The sequence below is a fragment of the Hypanus sabinus genome, chromosome X2 (genome assembly GCF_030144855.1).
Source record: "Hypanus sabinus isolate sHypSab1 chromosome X2, sHypSab1.hap1, whole genome shotgun sequence".
Classification (NCBI taxonomy): Eukaryota; Metazoa; Chordata; class Chondrichthyes; order Myliobatiformes; family Dasyatidae; genus Hypanus; species Hypanus sabinus.
The window spans coordinates 5,117,234-5,144,195 of record NC_082739.1 but is presented as its reverse complement, the minus strand read 5'-3'; the positions used below and the strand labels follow the sequence as shown (position 1 = coordinate 5,144,195).

Genomic DNA, 26,962 nt, shown 5'->3' with positions numbered 1-26,962 from the left:
GGAGACCGTGTCCTCCTGCCCATCAGGTAAGACCACGTAAGCATACTGGGGGTTCGCATGTAGAAGGTGAACCCTCTCGACCAGCGGGGAGTATTTATTGCTCCTCACATGTTTCTGGAGCAGCACTGGCCCTGGGGATGTCAGCCAAACTGGTAGGGTGGTCCCAGTGACAGACTTCCTGGGAAAAGAGAATAGGCACTCGTGAGGGGTAGCATTGGTGGACGTACATAACAGAGAGCGGATGGAGTGGAGTGCCTCGGGGAGGACCTCCTGCCATTGAGAGACCGGCAACCCTTTTGACTTAAGGCCTTCCACACTGTGGCATTCTCCCTCTCCACCTGTCCATTTCCCTGGGGAATATAGCTCGTGGTCTTACTAGTATCAATGCCCCTAGCCAGCAGGTACTGGCGCAGCTCGTCACTCATAAAGGAGGATCTTCTATCACTGTGGATATAGCAGGGATATCTGAACAGAGTGAAGAGCTGGCGCAGGGCTTTTATGACGGACGTGGCAGTGGTGTCAGGGCAGGGGATGGCACAGGGGAACCGCAAGTACTCATCAATAATGTTGAGAAAGTAGACATTGCGGTCGGTGGAGGGAAGGGGGCCCTTAAAATCAACACTCAGTCACTCAAAGGGGCGGGTGGCCTTGATAAGTTGCGCTTTTTCAGGACAGTAGAAGTGCGGTTTGCACTCAGCGCAGACTTGGCAGTCCCTGGTCATCGTCCTGATGTCCTCAAAGGAGTATGGCAGGTTCCGGGCTTTCACAAAATGGTAAAATTGGGTGACCCCCGGGTGGCAAAGATGTACATGGAGGGCATATAGCTGGTCGAGCTGTGCGCTGGCATACGCTCCCCGGGATAGGGCATCAGGGGGCTCATTGAGCCTTCCAGGCTGGTACAGGATGTCATAGTTGTAGGTGGAGAGTTCTATTCTCCACCGCAAAATTTTATCATTTTTGATTTTGCCCCGCTGTTGGTTGCTGAACATGAACGCAACTGAGCACTGGTCGGTCAGCAAGGTGAACCTTTGCTGGCGAGATAGTGCCTCCAGTGCCTAATAGCTTCCACTATGGCCTGGGCTTCTTTCTCCACCGCGGGGTGCCGAATTTCAGAGCCTTGAAGGGTACGAGAAAAGAATGCTACCGCCCTTCCTGCCTGATTGAGGGTAGCAGCCAGCGTGAAGTCGGAGGCGTCACTCTCTACTTGGAAGGGAATGGTCTCGTCCACCGCATGCATCGTTGCTTTGGCAATGTCCCCTTTAATGCGGCTGAAGGCCGCGCGGGCCTCGGCAGAGAGGGGTAAAGTGGTAGACTTGACCAGGGGATGGGCCTTGTCTGCGTAATGGGGGACGCATTGGGCGTAATAGGAAAAGAAGACCAGGCACCGTCTGAGGGCTTTGAGGGTGGTGGGAAGAGGGAGTTCTAATAGGGGGCGCATACGGTCGGGATCAGGGCCATTGACCCCGTTCTCCACAACATACCCAAGGATAGTGAGCCGGGTGGTTCTGAACATACACTTGTCCCTATTCTAGGTAAGGTTCAGGGCTTTGGCCCCTTGGAAAAATCATTGGAGGTTGGCGTTGTGATCCGACTAGTCGTGACCACAGATGGTGATATTATCCAGACAGGGAAATGTGGCCTTCAGTTGGCACTGGTCCACCATCCGGTCCATTTCCCTCTGGAAGACAGAGACACCATTTGTGACACCAAAGGGGACGCGCAGGAAGTGATGGAGCCTGCCGCCCTCCTCGAAGGCGGTGTAGGGGCGGTCCTCTGGGCGGATGGGGAGCTGATGGTAAGCGGATTTCAGATCTGTTGTCGAGTACACCTTGTACTGAGCTATCTGGTTGACCATATCCACGATGCAGGGTAGAGGGTACACAGCAAGCTGCGTGAACCTATTGATGGTCTGGCTATAGACCACGACCATTCTATTTTTCTGCCCGGTCCGAACAACAACCACCTGGGCCCTCCAAGGACTTGTGCTTGGCTCAATGATCCCCTCTCTGAGCAGCCGCTGCACCTCTGACTGAATGAAGGCCCTGTTCCCCACGCTGTATCTCTTGCTTTTAGTTGCCACAGGTTTACAGTCGGGGGTCAGGTTGGCGAACAGCGGTGTTGGAGGGATCTTGAGGGTGGAGAGGCTGCAAGTGGTGTCAATAGTGCAGCTGTCGGCATGGTGCTGGGTGGGATGTGTGGGTCGTTGTGTGTGTGTGGTCAGTAGCGGGGTATATGACGAAGTCCCACAAAACTGAGGATTCCTGACAGTGAGTGGTGGGAGGGGCCCGTCATATGCCATAGTCACACTTTCGAGGTGGCTCTGGAAGTCCAGCCCCAATAGCACAGGGGCACACAGTTGAGGCATGACCAGTAGCGCAAAGTTCCGATATTCTGTGCCCTGCACCACCAATGTCGCTACACAACCCACCCGGATGTCTGTGGAATGCGACCCAGAAGCCATGGTGACCCTCTGGCTTACCGGCCGTGTCATGAGACCGCAGCATTGCACCGTGTCCGGGTCAATAAAACTCTCAGTGCTGCCCGTGTCGAACAGGCAGCTAGTCCTGTGCCCCTCCACCAGGATCTCCATCATTGACCTTGCAAGCTGGTGTGGGGCACTTTGGTCAAGGGTTACGGAGGCCAGAGTTGAACTGCCGTCTTGGTGCCCGGTAAGCACTGTTGGGTCGGGGGCGGGGTGATGTGGCGCCGACAAAGATGGCGGCCCCCATGTCTCACACGTGGCGGGCAGGCAAGATGGCGGCCCCCATGCCTCGCACGCAGTGCTGCCCGACCCCGCTCGTGGTTTAGACTTACAGACCTTGGCAAAATGGCCCTTCTTCCCGCAGCTGGAGCAGGTCGTTTCTCGGGCTGGGCAGCGTTTTTGGGGGTGCTTTTCGAGTCCACAGAAGTAACACTGCGCGGACTTGCAACTGGCAGCAGCTGTGGTCAGTTTCGGGGAGTTCGTGGAAACGCGACTGGCAGTGGCGTTGGCGAATTCGCTCGCGGGTACCGCCGGCGGCGGGTTCTGAGGTGTCCACGGAACCAGCGGGGGATTGTGCAGCTGGACAGCATCAGTGTTGTGCAGAGCAGCCTCCAGCGTGTCGGCCGTCTTGATCGCCGAGCGTAAGGTAAGATCGGCATTTTCCAGCAGCTGCTGGCGCATGTACACTGACCTGATCCCCGTAACGAAGGCGTCTCGTACTAGCAGCTCCGAATGTTGTTCCACCATCAGACCTTTGCAGTCTCAAGTTCGCACGAGTGTCTGTAGGGCTCGGCGAAACTCAGCGCTCGACTCGTCGGTTCGCTGTCGCCGCGTCGCTAAGCGATGTCTTGCGTAGACGGTGTTCACCGGCCACAGGTACTGCCTTTTGAGGGCGTCCAGTGCCCCTTGGTAGGTCAGTAGGTCCCTGATAAGGGAGAATACTTTCGGGCTTACTCTAGATAGTAATATTTTGTACTTCGTGGCAGGCTCAGTCACTGGAATCTGTTCCAAGTATGATTGGAAGCATGCAAGCCAGAGTTCAAAGGCAAGAGCTGCTTCGGAGTCTTGGGGATCAAGATCTAATTTTTCCGGACGTAAAATGCTGTCCATGGTTTAAACTTCCAGTCAATAAAATTGATGCACCATCAATAACTCTCTGAGACGTGAGGAGATATCGGCTTTTATTGACTGGAAGAAAGAACAAGCAGTAGTTGACCACCATTCTACATCCTGGAGACTGAGGGCAGGGCTCAGGCCTCAATCGCCTTTATACCGGGGTCTGTGGGAGGGGCCACAGGAGCAGTCAGCAGAGGGCGTGTCCAGACAGGTATATGTAGTTCACCACATCACGTAACACAATCTGCTCTTGAACTGAGATTTTTTTTAGCTGTTGGCATCTAATTCTAGTGTTTAAAATTTTTCAGAGTGAAGAAAAGCAATGTCTAAGAGCCAATCAGAAAGTCTGCCAGCTCCCTCTCATTAGCTGTTGAATCTTAGTCTGGAGGTGCATTACAGAAATCAGCATTTGGTTTTATATTAATTGAGATATTGAAAGGAAATTTCCTTTCCAATAAGCTTTGATTCTTTTCCTCACTTGGGGCTAATAATTTGTGGGTTGCATTTCCCCACCCTTATTCACATCTTTATTTATAAGGTTGTCACAGCTGGGGGTGGTAGTGAGGATAAGGTCCCACTACCTAATAAATACTCCTGATGGTGTGTGTCTCCCATAGCTTCTGACAACCACCTTCATGTGTGGCTTAGGTACTAAGTCCAGCAGAAATGTTTTTATACTGATGAGGGGGAACGGTGGGTTGCTGGCACCTCAAGCAGATGGGGCTCATGAGCTGTGGTTGGCACTCTAATCTCAAGCTTCCACTGTCTTGTGGATATACACACTCATTAGGGAAGGCTTAGGGAGTATGCCTCCTTCTATCCCCAAATCACATTCTTCGTCACTTTTTTTTTTAACAATTTGATGCCAATTTAAGATCATCTTTCGGCCTGTTCTCGACATTCAAAAAGGAGATCTGTGACCTATCCTGATTTCAAATAAATCTCCAAGGGATCATCTTTTCCAATTCAACCCCATTTTTTAATGTACAAATTTAAATTTCCCTTTTAGGATACAAGACTCTTTTAAAATGCCTATCTGGAAAGTTCTGCAGTCGGGAGCTCATTGGCATTATGGGTCCTTCAGGCGCTGGCAAGTCCACCTTCATGAATATTTTGGCAGGATACAGGTGAGTGACTGGTGCTATTGATTTCTTGTGACATAACACTGATTATCCATTTACCTATAGAGGGAAGGTAAACATTAGTGAAGTTCATCACTACATCTCAGACAGAGCATTAAATTCTTAAGGGAAAAAATATAAACTACCAGGTTTGGGACAAACATGAAATGGTGATTATAGAATCTGTTGAATCAAAGAAGGCAACAATGGGCAGTCGTTTCCTGCTCCTGATGTGCCTGATGTTTTTCTATACAAAATAACTACCCCAAAATTATCTCTGATAAGCAATTGCAAAGTAAAGAACACTGAGAAGACAACTGAGAGATAACAAGTCCAAATGCACCTTTATTTAAGATTGACTATTTCCCAGATGGAGAGCAAATTCAAAAAACTGATGTGCAACGGGACTTGGGAGTCCTTGTGCAGGATTCCCCAAAGGTTAATTTACAGGTTGAATCTGTGGTGTGGAAGGCAAATGCAACGTTAGCATTCATTTCAAGAGGACTAGAATACAGCTGACAGAGGTGCTGATGGATATATTCAACATTTCTCAGGAACAATCCATTGTCCCCTCGGACTTCAAGGCAGCAACCATCATTCCAGTGCCAAAGAAGGCAACAGTAGCCTACCTAAATGACTATCGTCTGATGGTATTGACATCAACCATTGAGCAGCTGGTAGTGGAGCACATTAAAGCCTTTCTGCCAGCTACATTAGACCCTTTCCTGTTTGCCCATCACTCAAATCAATCCACTGATGATGCAATAGCCTCTGCCCTCCACATGGACCACCTGGTAAATGGGATCTCATATGCCAGATTGCTGTTCTATCTGCTCAGTCCGCTGCTGTTCACACTGCCAGCGCATGACTGTGTCACAGGATCCAGTTCAATCAAGTTTGTGGATGACACAACAGTGACTGGCTTTAGCAAGAATGATGATGAGTCTGAGTACAGAGAGGAAGTGGAGCAGCTGGTAGATTGGTGTGAGAAGGACAACAACCTAAGCCTGAATGTGGAGAAGACAAAGGAAGTAATTGTGGACTTCAGGAAGGTACAGACAAACTACCCCCCACCCCTTTGCGAATGGAGGGCTCATTTGTATAGATATGCAAATGAGACTATGATACATAAAGACAGGAACGGTCAGGATGGGAAACAGTTTCTTCCCCCAGGCCTTTCGGCTTCTGAACTCCCTGTCACATCATATTCGAAGTGTCATTGGTTAATCTGTTCTATACCTTACAATATTTAATATTAATGCACTTTAGTTTGTTGTTTGTTATTTATGCGTGATTGATCTGTAGACTTTATCCTTCATAAATTGTTGTGTGTTATGAGTTTCAATCACAAACGAGGAAATCTGCAACTGCTGGAAATCCAAGCAACAGACACAAAATGCTGGAGGAACTCAGCAGGCCAGGCAGCATCGATGGAAAAGAGTGCAGTTCACATTTTGAGCCGAGACCCTTCAGGAGGACTGTGTATATGTGTTATGTGTACTATTGTGCTTTACACACTGGTTCAAAAAAATGTCGTCTCATTTCTTTCTATATGATATGGTTATATACGTTATGTACTTGTGTATAGTTAAATGACAATAAACTTGATTTGACTTCACTTAAAAAGCAAGGTTGTAATGCTGAGCCTTTGTGACACAATTGGTCAGAATGCACTTTGAGTATTTTGCGCTGTTTTGAGCCCCCTATTTAAAAGATGTGCTGGCATCAGAGGGGGTTGAGAGGAGGTGTACAACAATGATTCCTGGAACAAAGGGTTTAATATATGAGTAACGTTTGATGTCTCTGGGCCTGTACTCACTGGAGTTCAGAAGGATGGGGGGGGGGGGGGCGGAGGATCTGATTGAAACCAATCAAATATTGAAAGGCCTAGATAAAGTGGATGTGAAAAGGATGTTTCCCATAGAGGTGGAGTCGAGGACCAGTGGGTACAGCTTCAGAATAGAGGGACGTCCGACTATAACAGAAATAAGGAATTTCTTCAGCCAGAAGGGTGCTGAATCAGTGGAATTATTTGTCATAGATGGCTGTGGAAGCCACATCAATGGGAATATTTAAAGTGGGGTTGATAGGTTCTTGATTAGTCAGGGCATCAGAGGTTACAGGCAGAAAGCAGGTGAATGGGGTTGAGAGAGATAATAAGTCAGCTATGATTGCATGGCGGAGCAGATCCAATGGGCCAAATGGCCTAATTCTGCTCCTTTATCTTATGGTGTTACTTTGAGAGTTAATTCAGTAGGATGTACACTCTCTTTAAGAACCCTTAGAATAATCTCCCAAGTTCCAATTTACATGTTCTTGTAGCAGAAATTCAAGTCTGTGCCTTGCCTATACAAACTGTGGCTGGATGAAGTAATTTCAAACAAGACTAATTTTTGTACCAGAATTGATATGTTAGGGTGGAGATTTGAACTAAGGGTTATACTTTTCAGAAGTGACTGAAGATCACTTCTGATTTCCTTCACCCCCCCCCCCCATATAAATAGATAGGGTGGGGGAGACTGACTGATCTTTTAAGATTCTGACAAAGGTGGTATTGCAAAGACATGGGTGAGACCAGAACTGCAGATCACATTGATATTTATTAATAGATCCAAATAATTGTTAGATTGCGGTATTTGTTATTACAGAAGTATTTGGGGAAAACACCACCAAGCTATATATGGGAAAAAGTATTGACACATGGAAATTAGCCTGTTAGACTGAAGAACCTCGGCTCTTCTCATGCCAGAATCACTGACGTACAACATCATGTTTGTTGTTTTGTGTCAGCACTAGAGTGCAGAGACAAAAAAAAATGTTACCATAAATAAATAAATAGTGTAAAAAAAAAAGTAGCATTCACAGGTTCATGTACCATTGAGAAATCTGCTTACAAAGGGGAAAAAGCCTAAAATGTTGAGAGTGGATTATCAGGTTCTTGTACCTCTTTCCCAATGGTAGAACAAGAAGGGGGCATGTCTTGGATGGTAAGGGTCCTTGGTGATTGATGCTGCTTTCTTGAGGTACCACCTGTTGAAGATATTCTAGATGATGGAGAGGGCATGATCATCATGATGGAGCTGGCTGAGTCTATAACAGCAAAAATACTTTTATTTTACAGTTTACTCTTCTTTATGCTCTTTCTAGGAAAACTGGAATGAAAGGGCAGATCCTTATAAACGGGCAGCCTCGGGATTTGCGAACATTCAGGAAGATGTCCTGTTACATCATGCAAGATGACATGTTGCTGCCTCACCTCTCAGTACTGGAAGCCATGATGGTATGTGTTCAGCATGGACAGGCTACTTTCATGCAAGAGGTAGCAGTAATCTGCATGACACATATTGGAAACCGTGTTCATTTCTGGTTTCTGTACTGTTAGAAAATGTTATTGCCCTCAAGTAGGTGTAGTGATTTAGAGAACCAGGGTTAAGTAACTTCACATGTGGACATACATATTGTCTATATGTTAAATTGGACAATGCATGCAAGATGTTGGAGGAGCTCAGCAAGTTAAGTAGCATCTGTTGAGGGAAATGAACAGTTGAAATTTTGGACCAAGACCCTTCATTAGAGCTGGGAAGGAAGAGGGTAGAAGCTGGAATAAAAAAAGGTAGAGGAATGGGGAGGAGCACGAGCTGACAGGTGATTGTTGTAGGAAGCATCTAGTTATAGAGGTGCAGTGGCAATGCCAGATTTGGAGGGCTGAAGTTCCAGCTTACATGTTGTATTTCTCTATGACCCAATAAGTTCTCCTTGGAACTATGGTTATTAAGAAGTTAGCAATAACTTTCTTGAAGAGAAGCCTGCTTCATTGGTTGGTAAATTAGTTGGTAATTTTAGGTACTTGGAAGGAGTGCTTTTTTTTTTACACACTGTGATAGAAGCATACTTGAGTGAATCGTGCTCACTGTACCTAGAAATTGCAAACAGAACTGCAATCACCCTACTATTCAAAAGGATAGAAGATCGTGACCTTGGTGAAAGTGCTCTGAGGTCCACAGTTCACAGGCTGGTTCCAGGGCCTAGGCCTGAGATGTTGGGTCATTAGATATGAGCCAACGGGTGCAGGGGATGGGCAGGAGGCCAGAACTGTTGGAATGTGGCAGGTGAGAAATGCAGAGCAAGATGAGACCATGCAGAGGCTTCAACAGACAGGTTGAAATTGTAACTGAGAAACTGGTGGGATAGGAGAGTGCTGTTGCAGGCTGATCAGAATCAGGTGTATCATCACTGAAGTGTATTGTTTAGTGGTAGAAATACAGAGCAATACATAAAAATTACAATAAGATATACTTAAAAGTAAATAAATTGTGCAAAAACAGAGAAAAATAGTGAGGTAGTGTATAACGACACATGCTGGTGATAATAAACCTGATTCTGATTCATGATTCCTATACCATTCAGAAATCTGAAGGTGGAGGGGAAGAAGTGTTGATTGTGTGTCCTCGGGCTCCTGTACCTCCTCCCTGATGGTAGTAATGAGAAGAGCTTAGGTCCCGGAAGATAATTATACTCTTTGGATTTAATCAGAAAAGGATGGTTTTAAGCTACCTTTCAAGTCCTGTGAAAATTGGTTTTACATCTGCATACTTTTTCTCTTTTTTATTTATTGAGATACAGCGCGGAACAGGCCCTTCCGGCCCTTCGAGCCACGCCACCAGCAATCTCTGGATTTTAATCCTAGCCTAATCATGGGACAATTGACAATGACCAATTAACCTACCAGCCGGTACGTCTTTGGACTGTGGGAGGAAGTCGGAGCACCCGGAGGAAACCCAAGCACTCACGGGGAGAACGTACAAACTCCTTACAGGCAGCGTCGGGTGGTTTATATCTGTGAACTTATGGGATGAGATTGAACTTGACAAAACTCATTTCAGTTCATAGAGTTACAGTACACTGCATGACAAAAGGCCCTTTGGCCCAACTCATCCATACTGACTAAGACGCTCATCTAAGTTAGTTCCAACTGCTTGTGTTTGGCTCATATTCCTCCGAAGCTATCCATGTTAACTGTCTGAGTGTTTTTTAAATGTTGTTATTGTAACTGTCTCAACTACTTCCTCCAGCAGCTTGTTCTATATATCACCTTCTGTATGAAGAAATTGCCCTTCAGGTTTCCTTTTAAATCTACCCTTTCTCACCTTAAACCAATGCCCCTTAATTTTTGAATCCCTTTCCCTATCTGTGACCCTCACGAACTTATGCACTGTTATGCGTTGATTCCTCAGACTCCTACATTCCAAGGAATAAAGTTCTAGCCTAATTAACCTTGCCTATAACTCAGGCCCCTAAGTACTGACAACATTCTTGTAAACATTCTTTGCAATCTTTCCCGCATAATGATGTCTTTCTTCTAGCAGGGTAACCAAAATTATACAATACTCCAGGTACAGCCTCCCCAATGTCTTGTGGGATGCTTTGAACTAATGCAGAGCCAAGATTAGGTTACTTCAGACACCCATGTGACCAATTAACCCACTAACCAGTACATCTTTGGAATGTGGGAGGAAACCAGAGCATGCAGAGGGAACCCGCACAGTTACGGGGAGACTGTATAAACTCCTTACAGACAGCAGTGGGAATTGAACCCAGGTCGCTGGCGCTGTAATAGCGTTATGCTAACCGCTACACTACAGTGCCATCCAGAGCTGGGAAGGTGAGCCTCCAGTACAATCGCTGCCCAATCCCTTGCCTTGGTTGATGATTAAGAACTGCTAGTTCTAGAAATCTGAGGTAAAAATATAAAATACTGGAATTGCTAGGAATGTGAGGTAGCATCTATGGATAGAAAAATAGTTAGTGATTTGAGATGATGGCCACTTCTGATGCATGAAAGAAGTGCTTCTTGAAATTGTTGAAGTTGTTTTGATTTTTGGACATTTAGATTCTGAGTTAAACATGAAAGCTGTCGTGATCGTGACATTCTCAATCTACTTGCCCTTGTTTGTCGAACAGTAGAAATGCTTTGTAAATCAATTCATCAGATTACATTACCACTGAAAGCAAGATCAGGCCGATCCCTATTGCATTACTGATGCATCTTAGAGATTGAAATAGCGTGGGATGGAGATTGCTCTGCAAATATTCTTCCTCCCCCATTTACATGCTGGTTTTGTGTTTTAACACCAGTTTTGTGAGTAATTGCTTTTGGAAGTGAGCAAACACAAACACCAATGAGTTGAAGTGAAACATCCTTCTGTGGTTCTTTAGAAACAAAAGATGGAAAAATGCATGGGCTGAACAGGACACAAAAGGACAGGAGTAAATCCCTCAAGTAAATGGTTGCCACCTGGGGAAATGCAACACAATCCCCCACAATGGCTCCAGTCCCAGCCTCAGATTCCAAAGTTGAAGAGTTCAAAATTGCATCTCAATTCCCATTCATTTCTGAGGTTACTGAAAAATTTAGCACAGTAAATCCACAAGGAAAAGCAGTTCAATTGACTTCAAATTCACTGAAGTCCACTATGGAAGTTTTAGATCCAAGGACCACGAGTCCACTGGAGGATGGAGGCTTGGAAGGTTTGATCTAGGTGAAGAGAGAGAGAGAGTGTGAGTGTAGAAGAAAAGGGGCTTGTTTTGCTGTTGTTTTTTTGCTTGTTCTGGCTTGTTCTGCTGAGCATTGTGGGCATGCTATGTTGGTGCTGGAATGTGTGGTGACACTTGCGGGCTGCCCCCAGCACATCCTTACATTATAGAATGTACAATATTACAGCACAGTACAGGCCCTTTGGCCCATGATGTTGTGCCGATCTTTTAACCTACTCTAAAGTCAATTTAAGTCTTCCATCCCACATAGCCTTCCAATTTTCTATCATCTGTGTGCCTATCTAAGAGTCTCTTAAATGTCCCCCAATGTACCAGTCGACCACAACTGCCGGCAGGGTGTTCCACACTCTCCGTGTGGGGAAAAAAAAACTTGCCTCTGACAACGGATTGTGTTGGTTGTTAGTGTAAGTAACATATTTCACTGTATACACATGATAAATAAATGAATCTGAATCTTCAACAGAAGCAAAGGATATACCTTAGCAACTACTGTACGTGTGTCTTTATCACAGGAAATCAAAATACCCTATTGTGTTTGTCTGCATTGGAAGAGTTCCTACATCTCCAGAGTATTTAATTACTGACTGTTTTGCCGCTGGTGTTTAGGGTAGCAATGAAGGATTCTCCATCTCTGTCTGCCCATACCATCGCACAGAGATAGAGAAGGATTCTTCATTGCTGTTTCTGTAACAATGTTTTTGGACCAATCAGGCTTGTTAACCCTGAGCCGAACCCCTGAACCGGTAGGACTGGTGGACCACTCTTAGTCTGGCCTCTACCCTTTGACCTGTTTGGCATGAGTGACCCTACCAAAAGCCAAAACTGAAGGCCTTGACTCCAGCCAATGTAGGCTCTCTGGGTCATTGAGGCCAGCAAGCCTTCAAACCGTACAACAAAGTTGTAGCCCTCTTGGAAGATCTCCAGAGTAATACTTAGCAAAATAAAAGAGCAACACAAAAAAAGACCAGAATCTATCTCATCCACCTTCCTTAAATACTGTATATTAGCCCCTTATATACAATGATTATAATGGTGTTGATAACCAATCAATTTTTGCCAATAAGTCTACAACAGAGTACAAATAACAAGCAAAAACCCTCTGAATGATTGAAAGCTGCGGAAGTATTAATCCATTGACACTAGATATCTGTTTCTCCCAAGTTATAACTTTCTGGAACAAGTTGATCTATCATCAAATAGCCATCTTTTGGTGACCTCATAAGGTCTTTCTTTAAAGAAAAGATTGTTGCTGAATAGCAGAAGAATCAAGTCCATCAGAAAATACATTGATTTTAGGTATTAGCAATGAGACTGTAACAGAATTAAACTCTGGTTCTCAGACCATTAAAACACAAGGACAGGAGCAGGAGTAAGCCATTCATGCACCAAGAAACAGTATTGGGAAAGGACCTCCACTGCAGAAGCATTTTTAATTCTGGCCAATATAGTTTAAGAAAAATTAAGATAAATATAAAGAATTAGACCATAATACCATAGGAGCAGAATTAGGCCATTTTAGCCCATTGAGTCTTCTCCGCCATTTCATCAAGGCTGATCCATTTTCCCTCTCAGCCCTGATCTCCTGCATTCTTCTTGTATCCCTTCATCCCTTGACTAATCATGAATCTGTCAACCTCTGCCTTAAATATACATAAAGACTTGGCCTCTACAGCTGCCTGTGTCAAGATATTCCACAGATTCACCATTCACTGGCTTATGAAATTCCTTCTCATCTCCATTCTAAATAGATGCCCCTCTATTCTGATGCTGTGTCCTCTGGTCTTAACCTCCCTCAGCATAGAAAACATCCTCTACGCATCTACTCTATTGAGTAGATCTCTATCAACCCTCCTGATGAAGGGTTTCGGCCCGAAACGTCGTCACTACCTCCTCCCATAGATGCTGTCTGGTCTGCTGAGTTCTGCCAGCATTTCGTGTTTTTATTTATCTCCAGCATCTGCAGATTCACTCGTGATGCCTCAACATTACATCCTTGCTTTTATATTCCAGTCCTCTGGAAATGAATGCTAATATTACTTTTGTCCTCCACCACTGACTCAACCTGCTAATTAACCTTAAGGGAATCCTGCACAAGGACTCCCAACTCCTTTTGCACCTCAAATTTGTGAATTTTCTCTCCGTTTAGAAAGTAATCAGCCCTTTCATTTCTTCTACCAAAGAGCATGACCGTACACTTCCGGACACTGTATTCCATCTGACACTTCTTTGCCCATTCTCCTAATCTGTCTAAGTCCTGTAGACTCTCTGTCTCCACAACAGTAACTGCCCCTCCACCTATCTTCATATCATCTGCAAAACTGACCACAACGCCATCAACTCCATCATCAAAATCATTGACATTTAATGTAAAAAGAATCCAGTCCCAACACAGACCCCTGTAGAATACCACTAGTCACCAGCAGCCAAACAGAAAAGGCTCCCTTTCTTCCCACTCTTTGCCTCCTGCTAATCAGCCAATGCTCTATCCATGCTAATATCTTTCCTGTGATAAGATGTGCAGTTAACTTATTGAACCCTTGGACACTACCTCACTTTATTAATATGTATAGTATTTCTGTTTTTGCACATTTTTGATCTGTTTGGTATACGTATACTGTAATTGATTTATTGTTATTTTTATTTTTTTTCTCTTCTATATTGCATTGAACTACTGCTGCTAAGTTAACAAATTTCACATCACATGCTGGTGATAATAAACCTGATTCTGAAGCAGCCTCATGTGCAGCACCTTGTCAAAGGCCTTCTGAAAATCTGAAAATCCAAGTACACCACAGCAACCAATTCTCCATTGTCTATCTTGCTTGTTATTTCTTCAAAGAGTTCCAACAGATTTGTCAGGGAAGATTTTTCCTTGAGGAAATTATGCTGACTTTGGCTTACTTTATCATGTGCCTCCAAGTACCCTGAAAACACATCCTTAACAATCGACTCCAACATCTTCCCAACTAATGAAGTCAGACACAGAAAAACACACAGCCCCTGGGTCCATTCTCACTGCATTGACTGTGCCCTTACAGATGAGGAATGAAGAAAAGAGAAGAGGAAACTTACCAGATGCTTACCTCACCCTTTCTAATGAATCCCACTCACTAACTGGATGCAGTCCAACTCCAAAACTTGACATGAAGTGCTCCCCTTTTTTAAAATTCAGTCGTGTACCTAAGTGAAATTGCCACTGCTTCTCGTATTTCCGCTCACTGATTGGATGTAGTCCAATTCTGAAAACTGCTGCAAAGTACTGCCTTTATTAAATGTCGAACACAAACCCAAGTGAAATCATTGTTTCTTCTCATGCTCCCATTCACTAATTGTGCACAGTCTAACTCCGAAAGTGCCGCAAAATGCTGCCTTTTCTAATCTTTGTCAAGGTACCTAAGTGAAATTGCTGCTTCTCATCCTCCTGCTCACAATCCAAATCCAAAAACTGCCACAAAATGCTGCCTTTTTTAAATGTCAGACAAAACCAGAAGTGAGATCACTGCTTCTTCTTGTGCTCCTGTCCACAGCTCTGAAAACTGCTGCAAAGCACTACATTTTCTAGTCTTTGTCAAGGTCCCTAAGTGAAATTGCCACTTCTCATTCTCCCGCTCATTGTTTGGGTGTAGTCCAGCTCTGAAAACTGCTGCAAAGCGCTGCCTTTTTTTAAATCCTCAGCTTCGGACCTAAGTGAAATTGCCGTTTCTTCTTGTGCTTCTGTTCATTGATTGGGCGCTATCTAACTCTGAAAACTGCCACAAAGCGCTGTGATGGTGGACTTAAGTGAGATAGTCGTTTCTTGTGCTCCTGCTCACCCATTGGGTGCAGTCCAACTCCGAAAACTGCCGCAAAGAGCTACCTTTTTAAAATATCAAACGCTAGTGTAGGTGAAATCTCCGCTTCTTCTCGTGCTCCTGCTCACTTATTGGACGCAGTCTAACTCCAAAAACTGCTGCAAAGCGCTGACTGGTTGTTGATCTTCAGCCTGGTACCTAAGAGAAATCACCACTTTGTCTTGTGCTTCTGCTCACTGATTAGGTGCAGTCTAAATTCCGGAAACTGCCGCAAAACATTGAATTTTCCAAACCACAGCCACCTACTGAAGTGAAATCAATGCTTCTTCTCATCCTCCTGCTCACTGATTGGGCTCCGTCCAAATCCAAAAACTGCCGCAAAGAGCTGTCTTTTTCAATCTACAACCACATACCTAAGTGAAATTGCTGCTTCTTCTCATACTCCCACTCACTGATTGGGTACAGTCCACTTTTGGAATTTGCCGCAAAGTGCTACCTTTTTAAAATCTTCAATCGTGGATCTAAGTGAAATCACTCTGCTGCTTCCCGTACCCCCATACACTGATTGGCCGCAGTCCAGCTCCGAAATTTGCCGCAAAGCGCTGACTTTTTTAATCTTCAGCCGCATATCTATGTGAAATTGCCGCTTCTTCTCGTGCTTCGGCTCTCTATTTGGACACATTCCAAATTCTAAAACTGCCGCAAAGCGCTGTCTTTTTTCATCTTCAGCCGCCTGCCTAAGTGAAATTGCTTTTTCTTCCCATGCTCCCGCTTCAGCTTGGGTGCAGTCCAGCTCTGAAAGCTACCACGTACCACTGTTTTATTTCATTTTCAGCTGTGCAGCTAACTGAAATCAATGCTTCTTCTTGTGCTACCATTCACTGATTGAGCGCAGTTCGCCTCCAAAACCTGCCGTGAAGAGTTGCCTTTTGTTAATCTTCAGCCATGTGCTTAAGTGAAATTGCTGCTTCTTGTACTCCTGCTCACCGATTGACCACAGCCCATCTCTGAGAATTGCTTTTTTTAATATTCAACTGTGTACCAAAGTGAAAACACTTTGGTTTTTCATGCTCCCGTTCACTATTTCAGAAAACTGCTGCAAAGCATTAACTTTTTTTTATTTTCAGCCGTGTACCTACATGAAATCGACACTTCTGCTTGTGCTCTAACTCACTGATTGGGCGCAGTCTAACTCCGAAAACTGTTGAAAAGCGTTGCCTTTTTTCATCTTCGACTGTGTACCTAAATGAATTCACCATTTCTTCTTGTGCTTCCATTCACTGATATGGTGCATTCCAAACCCCAAAAACTCCTGCACACTGCTGATTTTTTAAATCTTCAGCCGCACACCTAAATGAGACCAACATTTTTTCACGTGGTCCCATTCTCTGGCCGTGGTCCATCGCTGAAAATTGCTGCAGAGCACTGCCTTTATAAAATATCAAGTGCAAACCTAAGTGAGGTTGCTGCCTCTGATGCTCCTGTTCATGGATTGGGCACAGTCTAATTCAGAAAACTGCTGCAAAGCACTGCCTTTTTCTCATCTTCAGCTGCATTCCTAAGTGAAATCGCCATTTCTTCTCATCCTCCTGCTCATTGATTGGGTGCGGTCCAACTCCAAAAACTGCCGCAAGGTGCTGATGCTTTTATCATCTTCAGCAGCATACTTGCGTGAAATCACTGCTTCTTCGTGTGCTCCTGCTCACTGGATGCAGTTCAACTCTGAAATTTGCCACTAATCACTTTTGTTCATCTTCACCACTTCTTCTCATCTTCCTGTTCACTTATTGAGCACATTCCAACTCTGAAAACTGCCACACACCACTGTTTTTAAAAGTCTTCAGCTGCATACCTAGGTGAAACCAATGCATCTTTTCGTGCTCCCATTCACTGATTGGGCACAGTCCAACTCTGAAAACTGTAGCAAAGCGCTGTCTTTTTTTCACCTTCAACCACATACCTAAGTGAAATCACTGCTTCTTCTCATGCAATGTCTGGGCGCAGTCCATTTTTGAAAACTGCTGCAAAATTCTGCCTTTTTTAATCTTCAACCGTAGACCTACGTGAAATTTCTGCTTCTTCTCATTCTCCTGCTCGCTGATTGGACGCAGTCCATTTCTGAAAACTGCCGTGAAGCGCTGTCTTTTCCAATCTTCAACTGCGTATTTAAGTAAATTTTCATCTTCTCGTGCTCCTGCTCACTCATTGGGCATAGCCCAGCTCTGCAAACTGCCACAAAGTGCTATCTTTTAAAAATGTCAAAAGTAAACATAAGTGAAGTCGCTCTGCTTCTTGTGCTCCTGTTCACAGATTGGGTGCAGTCCAACTCCGAAAATTTCCAGAAGGCACTGAGTGATTTATAATCTTCAGTTGCGAACCTAAATGAAATTACAGTTTCTTCTCATCCTCCCGCTCACTGGGTGCTGTCAAATTTTGAACGAAAAGTGCCGCAAAGCGCTGCTTCTTTTAATCTTCAACCGCGTAGCTACGTGAAATTGACATTTCTTCGCATGCTCCCATTCACTGATTAGACACAGTCCATTTACGGAAACTGCCGCGAAGCACTGGGTTTTTAAAATTTCAGTCACGTACCTAAGTGAAGTCACTGGTTCTTCTCATGGTCCCGCTGACAGTTTGGGTGCAGTCCATATTCCAAAAGCTGTTTCACACCGCCGCTTTTATGAATCTTCAGCTGCATACCTAAGTGAAATTGCATCAACTCATTGGCGCAGTCCAACTCCGAAAACTGCCGCAGAGGCGATCACAAACCCAAGTGAAATTACCACATCTACTCGTGCTCCTACTCACTGATTGGCTGCAGTCCATTTACAAATACTGCCGCAAAGCACTGCTTTTTTAACTTTCAGTCACATACCTTTGTGAAATCGCCGTTTTTTTTCTCATGCTCCCGTTCACTGATTGGACGCAATCCATTTACAAATACTGCCGCAGGGTGCTGCCTTTTTAAAATATCAAACGCGAACATAAATGAAGTTGCTTTTTCTGATGCACTGATGCGAAGCACTGCCATTTTTAATCTTCAACCACGTACTTAAGTGAAATTGCTATTTCTACTTGTGCTCCCATTCACTGATTGGGTGCAGTCCAACTCCGAAAACTGCCGCAAAGTGCTGACTGTTTTTTAATCTTCAGCCGCATACCTTTGTGAAATTGCTGCTTCTTCCCCACCCGTTCACTAACTGGGCGCGTCCAGCTCCAAAAACTGCTGCAAAATGTTGCCTTTTCAACCTTCAGTCACATACCTAAGTGAAATAGCCGTTTTTTCTCATGCTCCCATTCACTGACTGGACACAATCCATTTACAAAAACTGCCGTGAAGCACTGCCTTTTTTAATCTTCATCCATGTACTTAAGTGAAATAGCTGGCTCTTCTCATGCTCCTGTTCACAGATCAGACACTGTCCAACTCCAAAAACTGCCGCAAAGCACTGCCTTTTTAAAATGTCAAATGCAAGCGTAAATGAAATCACTGCTTATTCTGATGCACTGATGTGACGCACTGACTTTTTTCATCTTCAATCGTGAACTTATGTGAAATGACCGCTCCTACTTGTGCTCCCATTCACTGATTGGGCTCCAAAAACTGCCACGAAGCGCTGCTTTTTTAAATCTTCAACGTACCTACGTGAAATTGCCACTTCTACTCAACTCCCACTCACTAATTGCTGCAAAGCGCTTTCTGATTTTTAATCTTCGGCTGCAGATCTAAGTGAAATTGTAGTTTCTTCCCATCCTCCTGCTCACGGATTGGGCGCAGTTCAACTCCAAAAAGTGCCGCAAAGTGATGCTTCTTTTAATCTTCCAACTGCAGAGCTATATGAAATTGCCATTTCTTCTCATGCTCCCATTCACTGATTAGATGCAGTCCATTTACAAAACTACCAAAAAGTGCTGCCTTTTCTAATCTTCAGTCACGAAACCAAGTGAAGTTGCTGCTCCTTCTCATCCTCCTGCTTTCTGACTGGGTGCAGTTCAACTCTGAAAATTGCCGCAAAAAGCTGCCTTTTAAAAAAAATTCAACCACGTACCTAAGTGAAATCGCCGCTTCTACTCGTGCTCCTGGCCATTGGTTGGGTGTGGTCCATTTCTGGAAACTGCCGCAGAATGCTGCCTTTTTTAATCTTCAGCCACGTACCTTTGTGAAATTGCCACTTCTTCTCCTGCACCCATTCACTGATTACATACAATTCAACTCCGAAAACTGCCACAGAGCGCTGCTTTTTAAATCATCATTTGCAGACATATGTAAAATCAGTGCTTCTTCCCGTTCACCTGTTAACTGATTGTGTGCATTTCAACTCTGAAAAGTGCAGCCTGTTTTAACCTTCAGCCAACTGCCCAAGTGAAATTTTTGCTGCTTCTTGTGCTACCACTCACTGATTGGGCACAGTCCAGTTATTAGAACATTACCTACAATGGTAATGTTCTAACATTACCTACCTGGTGGCGCAATGGCATCAGCACCGGACTCCGGAGCGAAGGCTCCCGAGTTCAAATCCAAGTCGGGCCACCCCGAGCACGCTTTCCATCTGTGCCGGGTTGAGCGTTGAGCTAGCCACTCGGCCTCGTAAAAAAAAAAAAATCAAGGGTCGAACGTTCATATCGTGACCCGGTTAATCTGAAAGGAGAGCAATCCTGACACCACGCGCCAGACAAGAATGGCTGACTGTCTGGTGCGACGTGCTAAAAATAAATAAATAAATAAATTTTAAAACCTAGAATGAGGACAACTTGGGGCTATTTTACCTCCATGTTATTTTCTGCACTAACCCATTGCTTTTTTCTTAATGCTCTGAAAATCTATCTCAAAGTCAAGGTTGAGTTTAATGTAATTTGCACAAGTACGCATAGGTAAAATGCTTGCAGCAGCACATACTGTCACATCATATAAACTGGAATAAAACATAAATTAAACAGATATTGTATGCAGTTTTTACAAGATAGAAAACAATTGGAACAAAAACTAAGTCCATTGTAGTGCAAAATTTTCAAAAGTTTATCATGCTTGTGCCAATTGATTGAAGGATTGAATGGTTGAAGGGAAGTAACTGTTCTTGAACATGGTAATGTGGGACTTCAGCCTTCTGTACTTGCTGCCTGCTGCTATGTCCAAGAAGATGGCGTGGCCTGAATGGTGGGCATCTTTGATTATGGATAATGCCTTCCTGAGGCACAACCTCCTATAGATATTATAGATGGTGTGGAGTGATCTGCTCGTGAGGTATTGAGCTAAGTCCACTGCTCTCTGGTGAAGGAGTACAAGCTAGACGGTAATAGATGAAGCAAGGTGAGGGAGAAGGTAGGTGAGTGTGGGATTGTGACATGAGAAGCTGGGAGGTGATAGGTAGAAAAGGTAAAGGGCTGAAGAAGAGGGAATCTTATAGGTGAGGAGAGTGAACCATTGGAGAAATGAAAGAAACAGTGGCACCAGGCTGAGGTGATAGACAAATGAAGAGAAAGGGAGAGCCAGAGTGAGAATGGAAGAAGGGGAAAATCAGCGAGTACAGGGGCAATGGGTGAAAAGCCTTTGCACTAGGATGCATGCATCGGAGGTTTGGATCGGTTTCATTTGCTGGAGATCTGAGGATGAGAGACCAATTCGAAGAACGCTTGAAAAATCAAGTGCACTGGTAACTAAGGAAGGAATGAGGGTTTCATCAACAGATGAATGTTGATTTTTTTTTCTTTCATGCTGGGAAGCTATTAACCGTCAGAGGCAAAGCCTGGGGTCAGATACACTTGTTTAAAAGTGACCATCTTGACTAAATACAATCAACGGATTGTATGAGGTAGATAACGTGAATTGTGCAGATCAGCCAACATTTAACTGAATTGGGAAATGCTGCTCCTTTCTTCCTTAAATCTTGAAAGCAACTGTGCCAAAGTTTATTCACAGAACATTTCAGTTCCCACATGTGTGATCTTAAGTAGTTGTATTTGTTTTAATCGTGTTGTGCTTTTTTTCTTCCTCAGCCTTCCCTCACATCTTTCTATTCCTTTCTCTTGGTTTCTTGCTTCGACTTGTCTCTGTTTGAAAGTGATGCTGGCCAGCACAGTATAGGAAGTACACAAAAGCTCTCGAGAGGGACAGCAGGAGGGTGGTCCCAGGATTGAAGGACTGCAGTTATGTAGGTGGTTTCAAGAACTGGGGTTGCTCTCCTTTGAGCAGAGAGTTAATGGAGGTTCAAAAATTACAAAGAGCTGTGGTGAAATGAATAGAGAAAATGTCTGTGCTGGTTTATTTAGATATTTATTTAGAGATATATATCAGACCCTTCTGGCCCAATGAGCTGCCCAGTTACACCCATGTGACCAACTAACTGGTTTGCCTTTGGAATGTGGGGGAAACCGGAGCACCCAGAGGAAACCCATGCGGTCACAGGGAGAACGTAGAACTCAATACAGACAGCAATGAGAATTGAACCCAGGTCACTGGTGCTGTAATAGTGTTATGCTACCATGCCACCCACAAAGATTTAAAGTAATTGGCTTAAGAATCAGGGCATTATGAGGGAAATCTTTTATTATACAGTAAGCATTTGGCAAAAACAGATCAAACCTTTGTTTCAGAAGATCATTGGATAGATACTTATGATGAAAAAAAATGGCAGGTCTAACAGGATAATAGGACAGAGAGTTGCCGTGGATTGGATGGACTATATGGCTTTTTTCCATGTAGTAACCACTTGGCAGTGTGTTCCTCTTCCCTATCTGCTTTCATATTTTAATTTCTATTTGGACTGTCGAGATTCCCTCCCCCATTTTCCTGCCTGATATGACTGTCGGATATTGGTACCACCCTCAGCATCTTGACCCTTTGGCATCTCCTCTGATGTATCAGGAGACTGGTCCTGCACCAAAGCAGCTACTGGGGAGACAGTTTGCTGAAGATAATTGTTAGAGGTGCAATTACTCTTAACAAAAACTTTTCAGTTTTGGGCATACAAGAGACTGCGGATGTTTAAATCTGGACTGTTCCTCCAGCATTTTATTTGTCATCCTGCTTTAGGAAAGAATCCACTAAGCTGGAAGTAGTGTAGAGGTTTATGAGAATATTGGTGGCACTCAAGGGACAGAGTTATGGAGAGAGGTTGAGCAGGTTGGGGCTTTATTTATTGGATCATAGGAGAATGAGGGGTGGCCTTATAGAAGTCTATAAAATCAATAGGGGCATGCTGTAGAAAGGGTTGGGGAATCAGGAGCTAAGCATTGGTCTAGGGCAGGGGTTCCTGACCTGGAGTCCACAAACCCCTCAATTAATGGTAGGGGTCCGTGGCATTAAAAAGGTTGGGAATCACTAGTTTAGGGTGAGAGGGATGAGATTTAAAGGAAACTGAGAGGTGAATTGTTTACCCAGAGTAAACATATAGTCAATATCCGAAAAGAGCTGCCGGAGGAGGTGTTTGAAGCAGGTACGTTAACATTTAAAAAGTACCTGAATAGGAATGGTTTGGGGGAATTTCGGCAAACGGGACTATCTTAGATGGAAATCTTTGTCGGCATGGACCAGTACTGTAGGACAATGACCATCAGAGAAAATGTTTGTGAATGCATGTATCTCCTAATTAATAATCGGCTGTGGAATTTTGCCTACTGGCTCTGGGGATTACAGATTGTTCATTGGTGCATTCATTCCTGAAAGCAAGTATACTCCAAGTAATTTCATAATTGGCACTTTGATTCTAGAAGTGTTTTATTCCTCTTTATCTCTCTGAAATGTTGAATGTTATTGTTTTATTTGAAGGTTTCAGCCCACCTTAAGCTGAAGGAGAAATTGGAAGTGAAAAAGGAACTGGTGAGTCATATCATTCATTAGATAATGGGTTGTAATGAATTTAACAACAGTTAGGTTTGCACTATTAATTGGAGCCATTGACTATGAATTAGGTTTTTACAAACAGAAAGCATTAACATACCTGCACTTGATAAATATTAGTAAGAGCTTGGCTCAAAATATGTAGCAGTTTCCCAGACCTGTGTCACATAAATAAAAATACATTTATTGAGTAAAACCATAAGAGACGAGCAGAATTAGGCCCTTTGGTCAACCGATTCTGCTCAAAGAAGCTTTTCATAATGGGATGTGCGGCCTCGAGTACAAAGTATTTACGATTCACCATCACCCTTGCTAGCTGCTTTGGTAAGAAGAACCAAATTGTGCAGGAAGCTAGTTATCTGAGGACTCGGAATCACAACTGTTAGAGCTGACGGGACAGACAGCTGTTGGAATAGTTACCATTATATAATAGAAAAGCAAGGCAGAAAATGTTCAGCCTCTGGGATCAGGCTGCCACAGTTATGTTTATGTCTAGATGCCAAATGTTAGAAGGAAGTATCAAGATTCAAGACAAGAAGTGGAAGGGAATCGCTGGAATGGTACCTGGATTTAGGGACTTTTGAATGTTGAAAGGCCTAGATAGAGTGGACTTGTGAGGATGTTTTCTATAGTGGGAGAGCTAGGACCAGAGGACACAGTTTCACAATGGAAGGACATACCTTTAGAACAGAGGTGAGGAGGAATTGAGGAGAAATGTCTTTAATCAGAGGGTGATGAATCTGTGGAATTCATTGCCACAACAGCTCTGAAGGCTAAGTCATTGGGTATATTTAAAGCAGAGGTTGATAGGTTCTTGATTAGTCAGGACGTCAAAAGTTACAATGAGAAAGGGTTAAGAGGGAAAATAAATTAGCCATGGTGGAATGGCAGAGCAGATTCAATGGATGGAATGACCTAATTCTACATCCTTCCTCTTACAGTCTTATGATCATGTTGAGCTGTGGCTGTTCTTCCTAAAGCAGGGCGGGTGCAGATTGTAGCTCAGTTGAGTTCAGTCAGCTGCTCAAGATACTCACTTAATGGAATGGTATTTGGAGTATCATTCAACACAGGAGAGATAAAGAACGTAATATTTTTCCTGCTCTCTGCAGTTTATCATCTTCTAAAGAAATCAGGTATATTTCAGACAAGCAGCTGGCACGTGAACTTATTGAAAATGGAGGACTATGGACCATGTGCAGGAAGAAGGGACCAGTTTAATTAGGCAGTATTTGCTTAATTAGCTCCGCATAATATTGTGGGTAAAAGAGTATAAGATAATGGAGCAGAATTAGGCCAATTGAGGCTGCTCAGCCATTAGATCGTTCCTGATTTACTATCACTTCTGAACCCCATCTTCTCGCCTTCTCCCTGTAACCACTAAGAGTATGTTATTTTATTTATTGATAGAGATACAACACGGTAACAGGTCCTTCTGACCCAACAAGTCCACGCCAGCCAATTGCAGTCAATTAACATTCTAGCTTGTACATCTTTGGAATGTGGGAGGAAACCCGAGCGCTCGGAGGAAACCCACACGGTTACAGGAAGAACATGCAAACTCCCTACAGACAGCAGCAGAATTGATCCTGGGTCATTAGCACTGTAATAGCATTAAGCTAGCCACTATACTTTTGTGCTGTACTGTAATGAATGCAAACATTGATTGTTCTTTCAAAGTTCTGGCACAGATAATGATAGGCAGAAGAGTCTCCATTTGTAAAATGTTGTAGTCAATGGTTATTTATTTGGTTCTAACCTTTAAAGCAATTTCCTGTTTAAAGGTGAATGAGATTTTGACAGCACTGGGACTGCTAAAATGCTCGAACACCCGCACCCTCTCTCTGTCTGGAGGACAACGCAAGCGGCTAGCCATCGCGCTGGAACTCGTCAACAACCCTCCTGTTATGTTCTTTGATGAGCCGACCAGGTAAGAGAAGGGTATATCCAAAAAACTGGGTCATATACCCTTTGTTTTGTTCTTCATCTCATGGTGCCTTTCTACTGGAGATGGGATCAGTGGATCTGATAGCAAGCCATGCAACCATAAGTGTTTCCTCATCAACATCAAAGAAATCTATTATCAATGTGCATTGCACCATATATTACCATGGGATTCATTTGTTTGCAGGCATTTCCAAGATAATAAGAAATACTATGGAATTTATGAAAAAAAACTATACATAAAAAAGACTGGCCAGTGATGTAGTGGCATCAGCACCAGACTTCGAGGCGAATGGTCCCGAGTTCAAATCTGGCTGGGTCCTTGCATGCTTTCCATCCATGCTGGGTTGAGCGTTGAGCAACTTGGCCTCATATGGAAATGGCAAATGTGCCACAAGGCACGAAAAGGAACAACAACATATGTAAAGACTGACAAACAATCAGTATGCAAAAGAAGGCATATTGTGCAAACAATTTTTTTAAAAGTAAATAAATAATGCTGTGAACATGAGCTGTAGAGTCCTTGAACGTGAGTCCATAGCTTATGGAATCAATTCTGAGTTGAGGTGAATGAAGTTATCTTCGCTGGTTCAGGAGCCTGATGGCTGAAGGGTAATAACTGTCCCTGAATCTGGTGGTGTGGGACCTAAGGCTCCTGTACCTCCTTCCCGATGGTAGTAGTGGGAAGAGAATGTGGCCTGGATGATTGATGCTGCTTTCTTGTGTCACAGCCAGGGCAACCCTTAAGGATAGAGGTATAGAGGCAAACCACCAGTGAGCTCATTGCAATGTGGGACTTTCATACAGGGTTTGATGCAGAGATAATGTCCTGAACCAAGGAACACAATCTCAAAGTAACTGGTCAGACTACACCAACTTGGATGTTCAAGCAGTGTGCAAAAGACAACAAACTGTGCAAATATAAAAAGTAAGAAATAATAATTAATAAATAAGAAATAAATATCAAGAACATGAAATGAAGAGTCCTTGAAAGTGAACCCATGGGTTGTGGGAACATTTTAATGATGGGGCAAGTGAAATTGAGTGAAGTTATCCCCTGTGGTTCAGGAACCTGATGACTACAGAGTAGTAACTGCTCCTGAACCTGGTGGTGGGAATCCTGAGGCTCCTGTCCCTTCTTCCTGATGGCAGCAGCGAGAGGAGAGCATGTCCTGGGTGGTGGTGTCTGTTTTCCTGCAACAACATTTCATATAGGTGTGCTCAATTGAGGGGGAGGGCTTTACCCATGATGGACTGGATCCACTACTTTTTGTAGGATTTTCCACTCAAGGACATTGGTGTTACCATACCAAGTTGTGAAGCAGCCAATTAATATACTCTCCACCACACATCTATAGAAGTTTGTCAAAATGTTAAATGTTATGCCGGACCTTCACAAGCTCCTAAGGAAGTAGAGCTGCTGCTGTGCTTTCTTCATATTTGCGCTTACAGTACATGCTGAGGCTAGGACAGATCTTCCAAAATAATAACATAGAGGAATTTAAAGTTCCTCAGTGCATCAGTGTGGTAGAACAAAGAGATCTGGAAATACAGGTCCATAACTCATGGAAAGTGGCATCACTGGTACATAGGGTTGTAAAGAAAGCTTTTGGCACATTGGCCTTCATAAATCAAAGTACCAAGTACACAGGAACATAAGAAATAGGAGCAGGAGGAGGCCATCTGGCCCATTGAGCCTGCTCCAGCATTCAATAAGATCGTGGCTGATCTGGCCACGGACCCATTTCCATCTACCTACCTTTTCCCCATGACCCTTAATTCCCCTACTGTGCAAATCAGAAGTACAGGAGATGGTATGTTATGTTGAAGTTGTATAAGGCATTGGTGAGGCCTAATTAGGAGTATTGTGTGCAATTTTGGTCACCTAACTACAGGAAAAATGTAAATAAAATTGAAAGAGTGTAGAGGAAATTTACATGGATGTTTCCAGGTCTGAAGGATCTGGGTTATAAGGAAAGATTGAATAGTTTAGGACTTTATTCCTTAGAACGTAGAAGACTGAGGGGAGATTTGATAGAGGTTTACAAAATTATGGAGGTTATAGACAGGGTAAATGCAAGCAGGCTTTTCCCATTGAGGTTGGGTGGGACTACAA

At 43.8% G+C, this 26,962-nt stretch overlaps 1 protein-coding gene across 1 annotated transcript in view; it reads left to right on the top strand.

The window, feature by feature from the left end:
* Positions 1-26,962, top strand: part of abcg4a (ATP-binding cassette, sub-family G (WHITE), member 4a) — a 158,003-nt gene that overhangs the window by 103,210 nt on the left and 27,831 nt on the right. The window contains exons 3-6 of the mRNA XM_059957300.1: positions 4,608-4,725; positions 7,867-7,999; positions 22,831-22,881; positions 24,687-24,832. Of these exons, the coding sequence (XP_059813283.1) occupies positions 4,608-4,725; positions 7,867-7,999; positions 22,831-22,881; positions 24,687-24,832 (448 nt within the window). The remainder of the gene's footprint in view (positions 1-4,607; positions 4,726-7,866; positions 8,000-22,830; positions 22,882-24,686; positions 24,833-26,962) is intronic.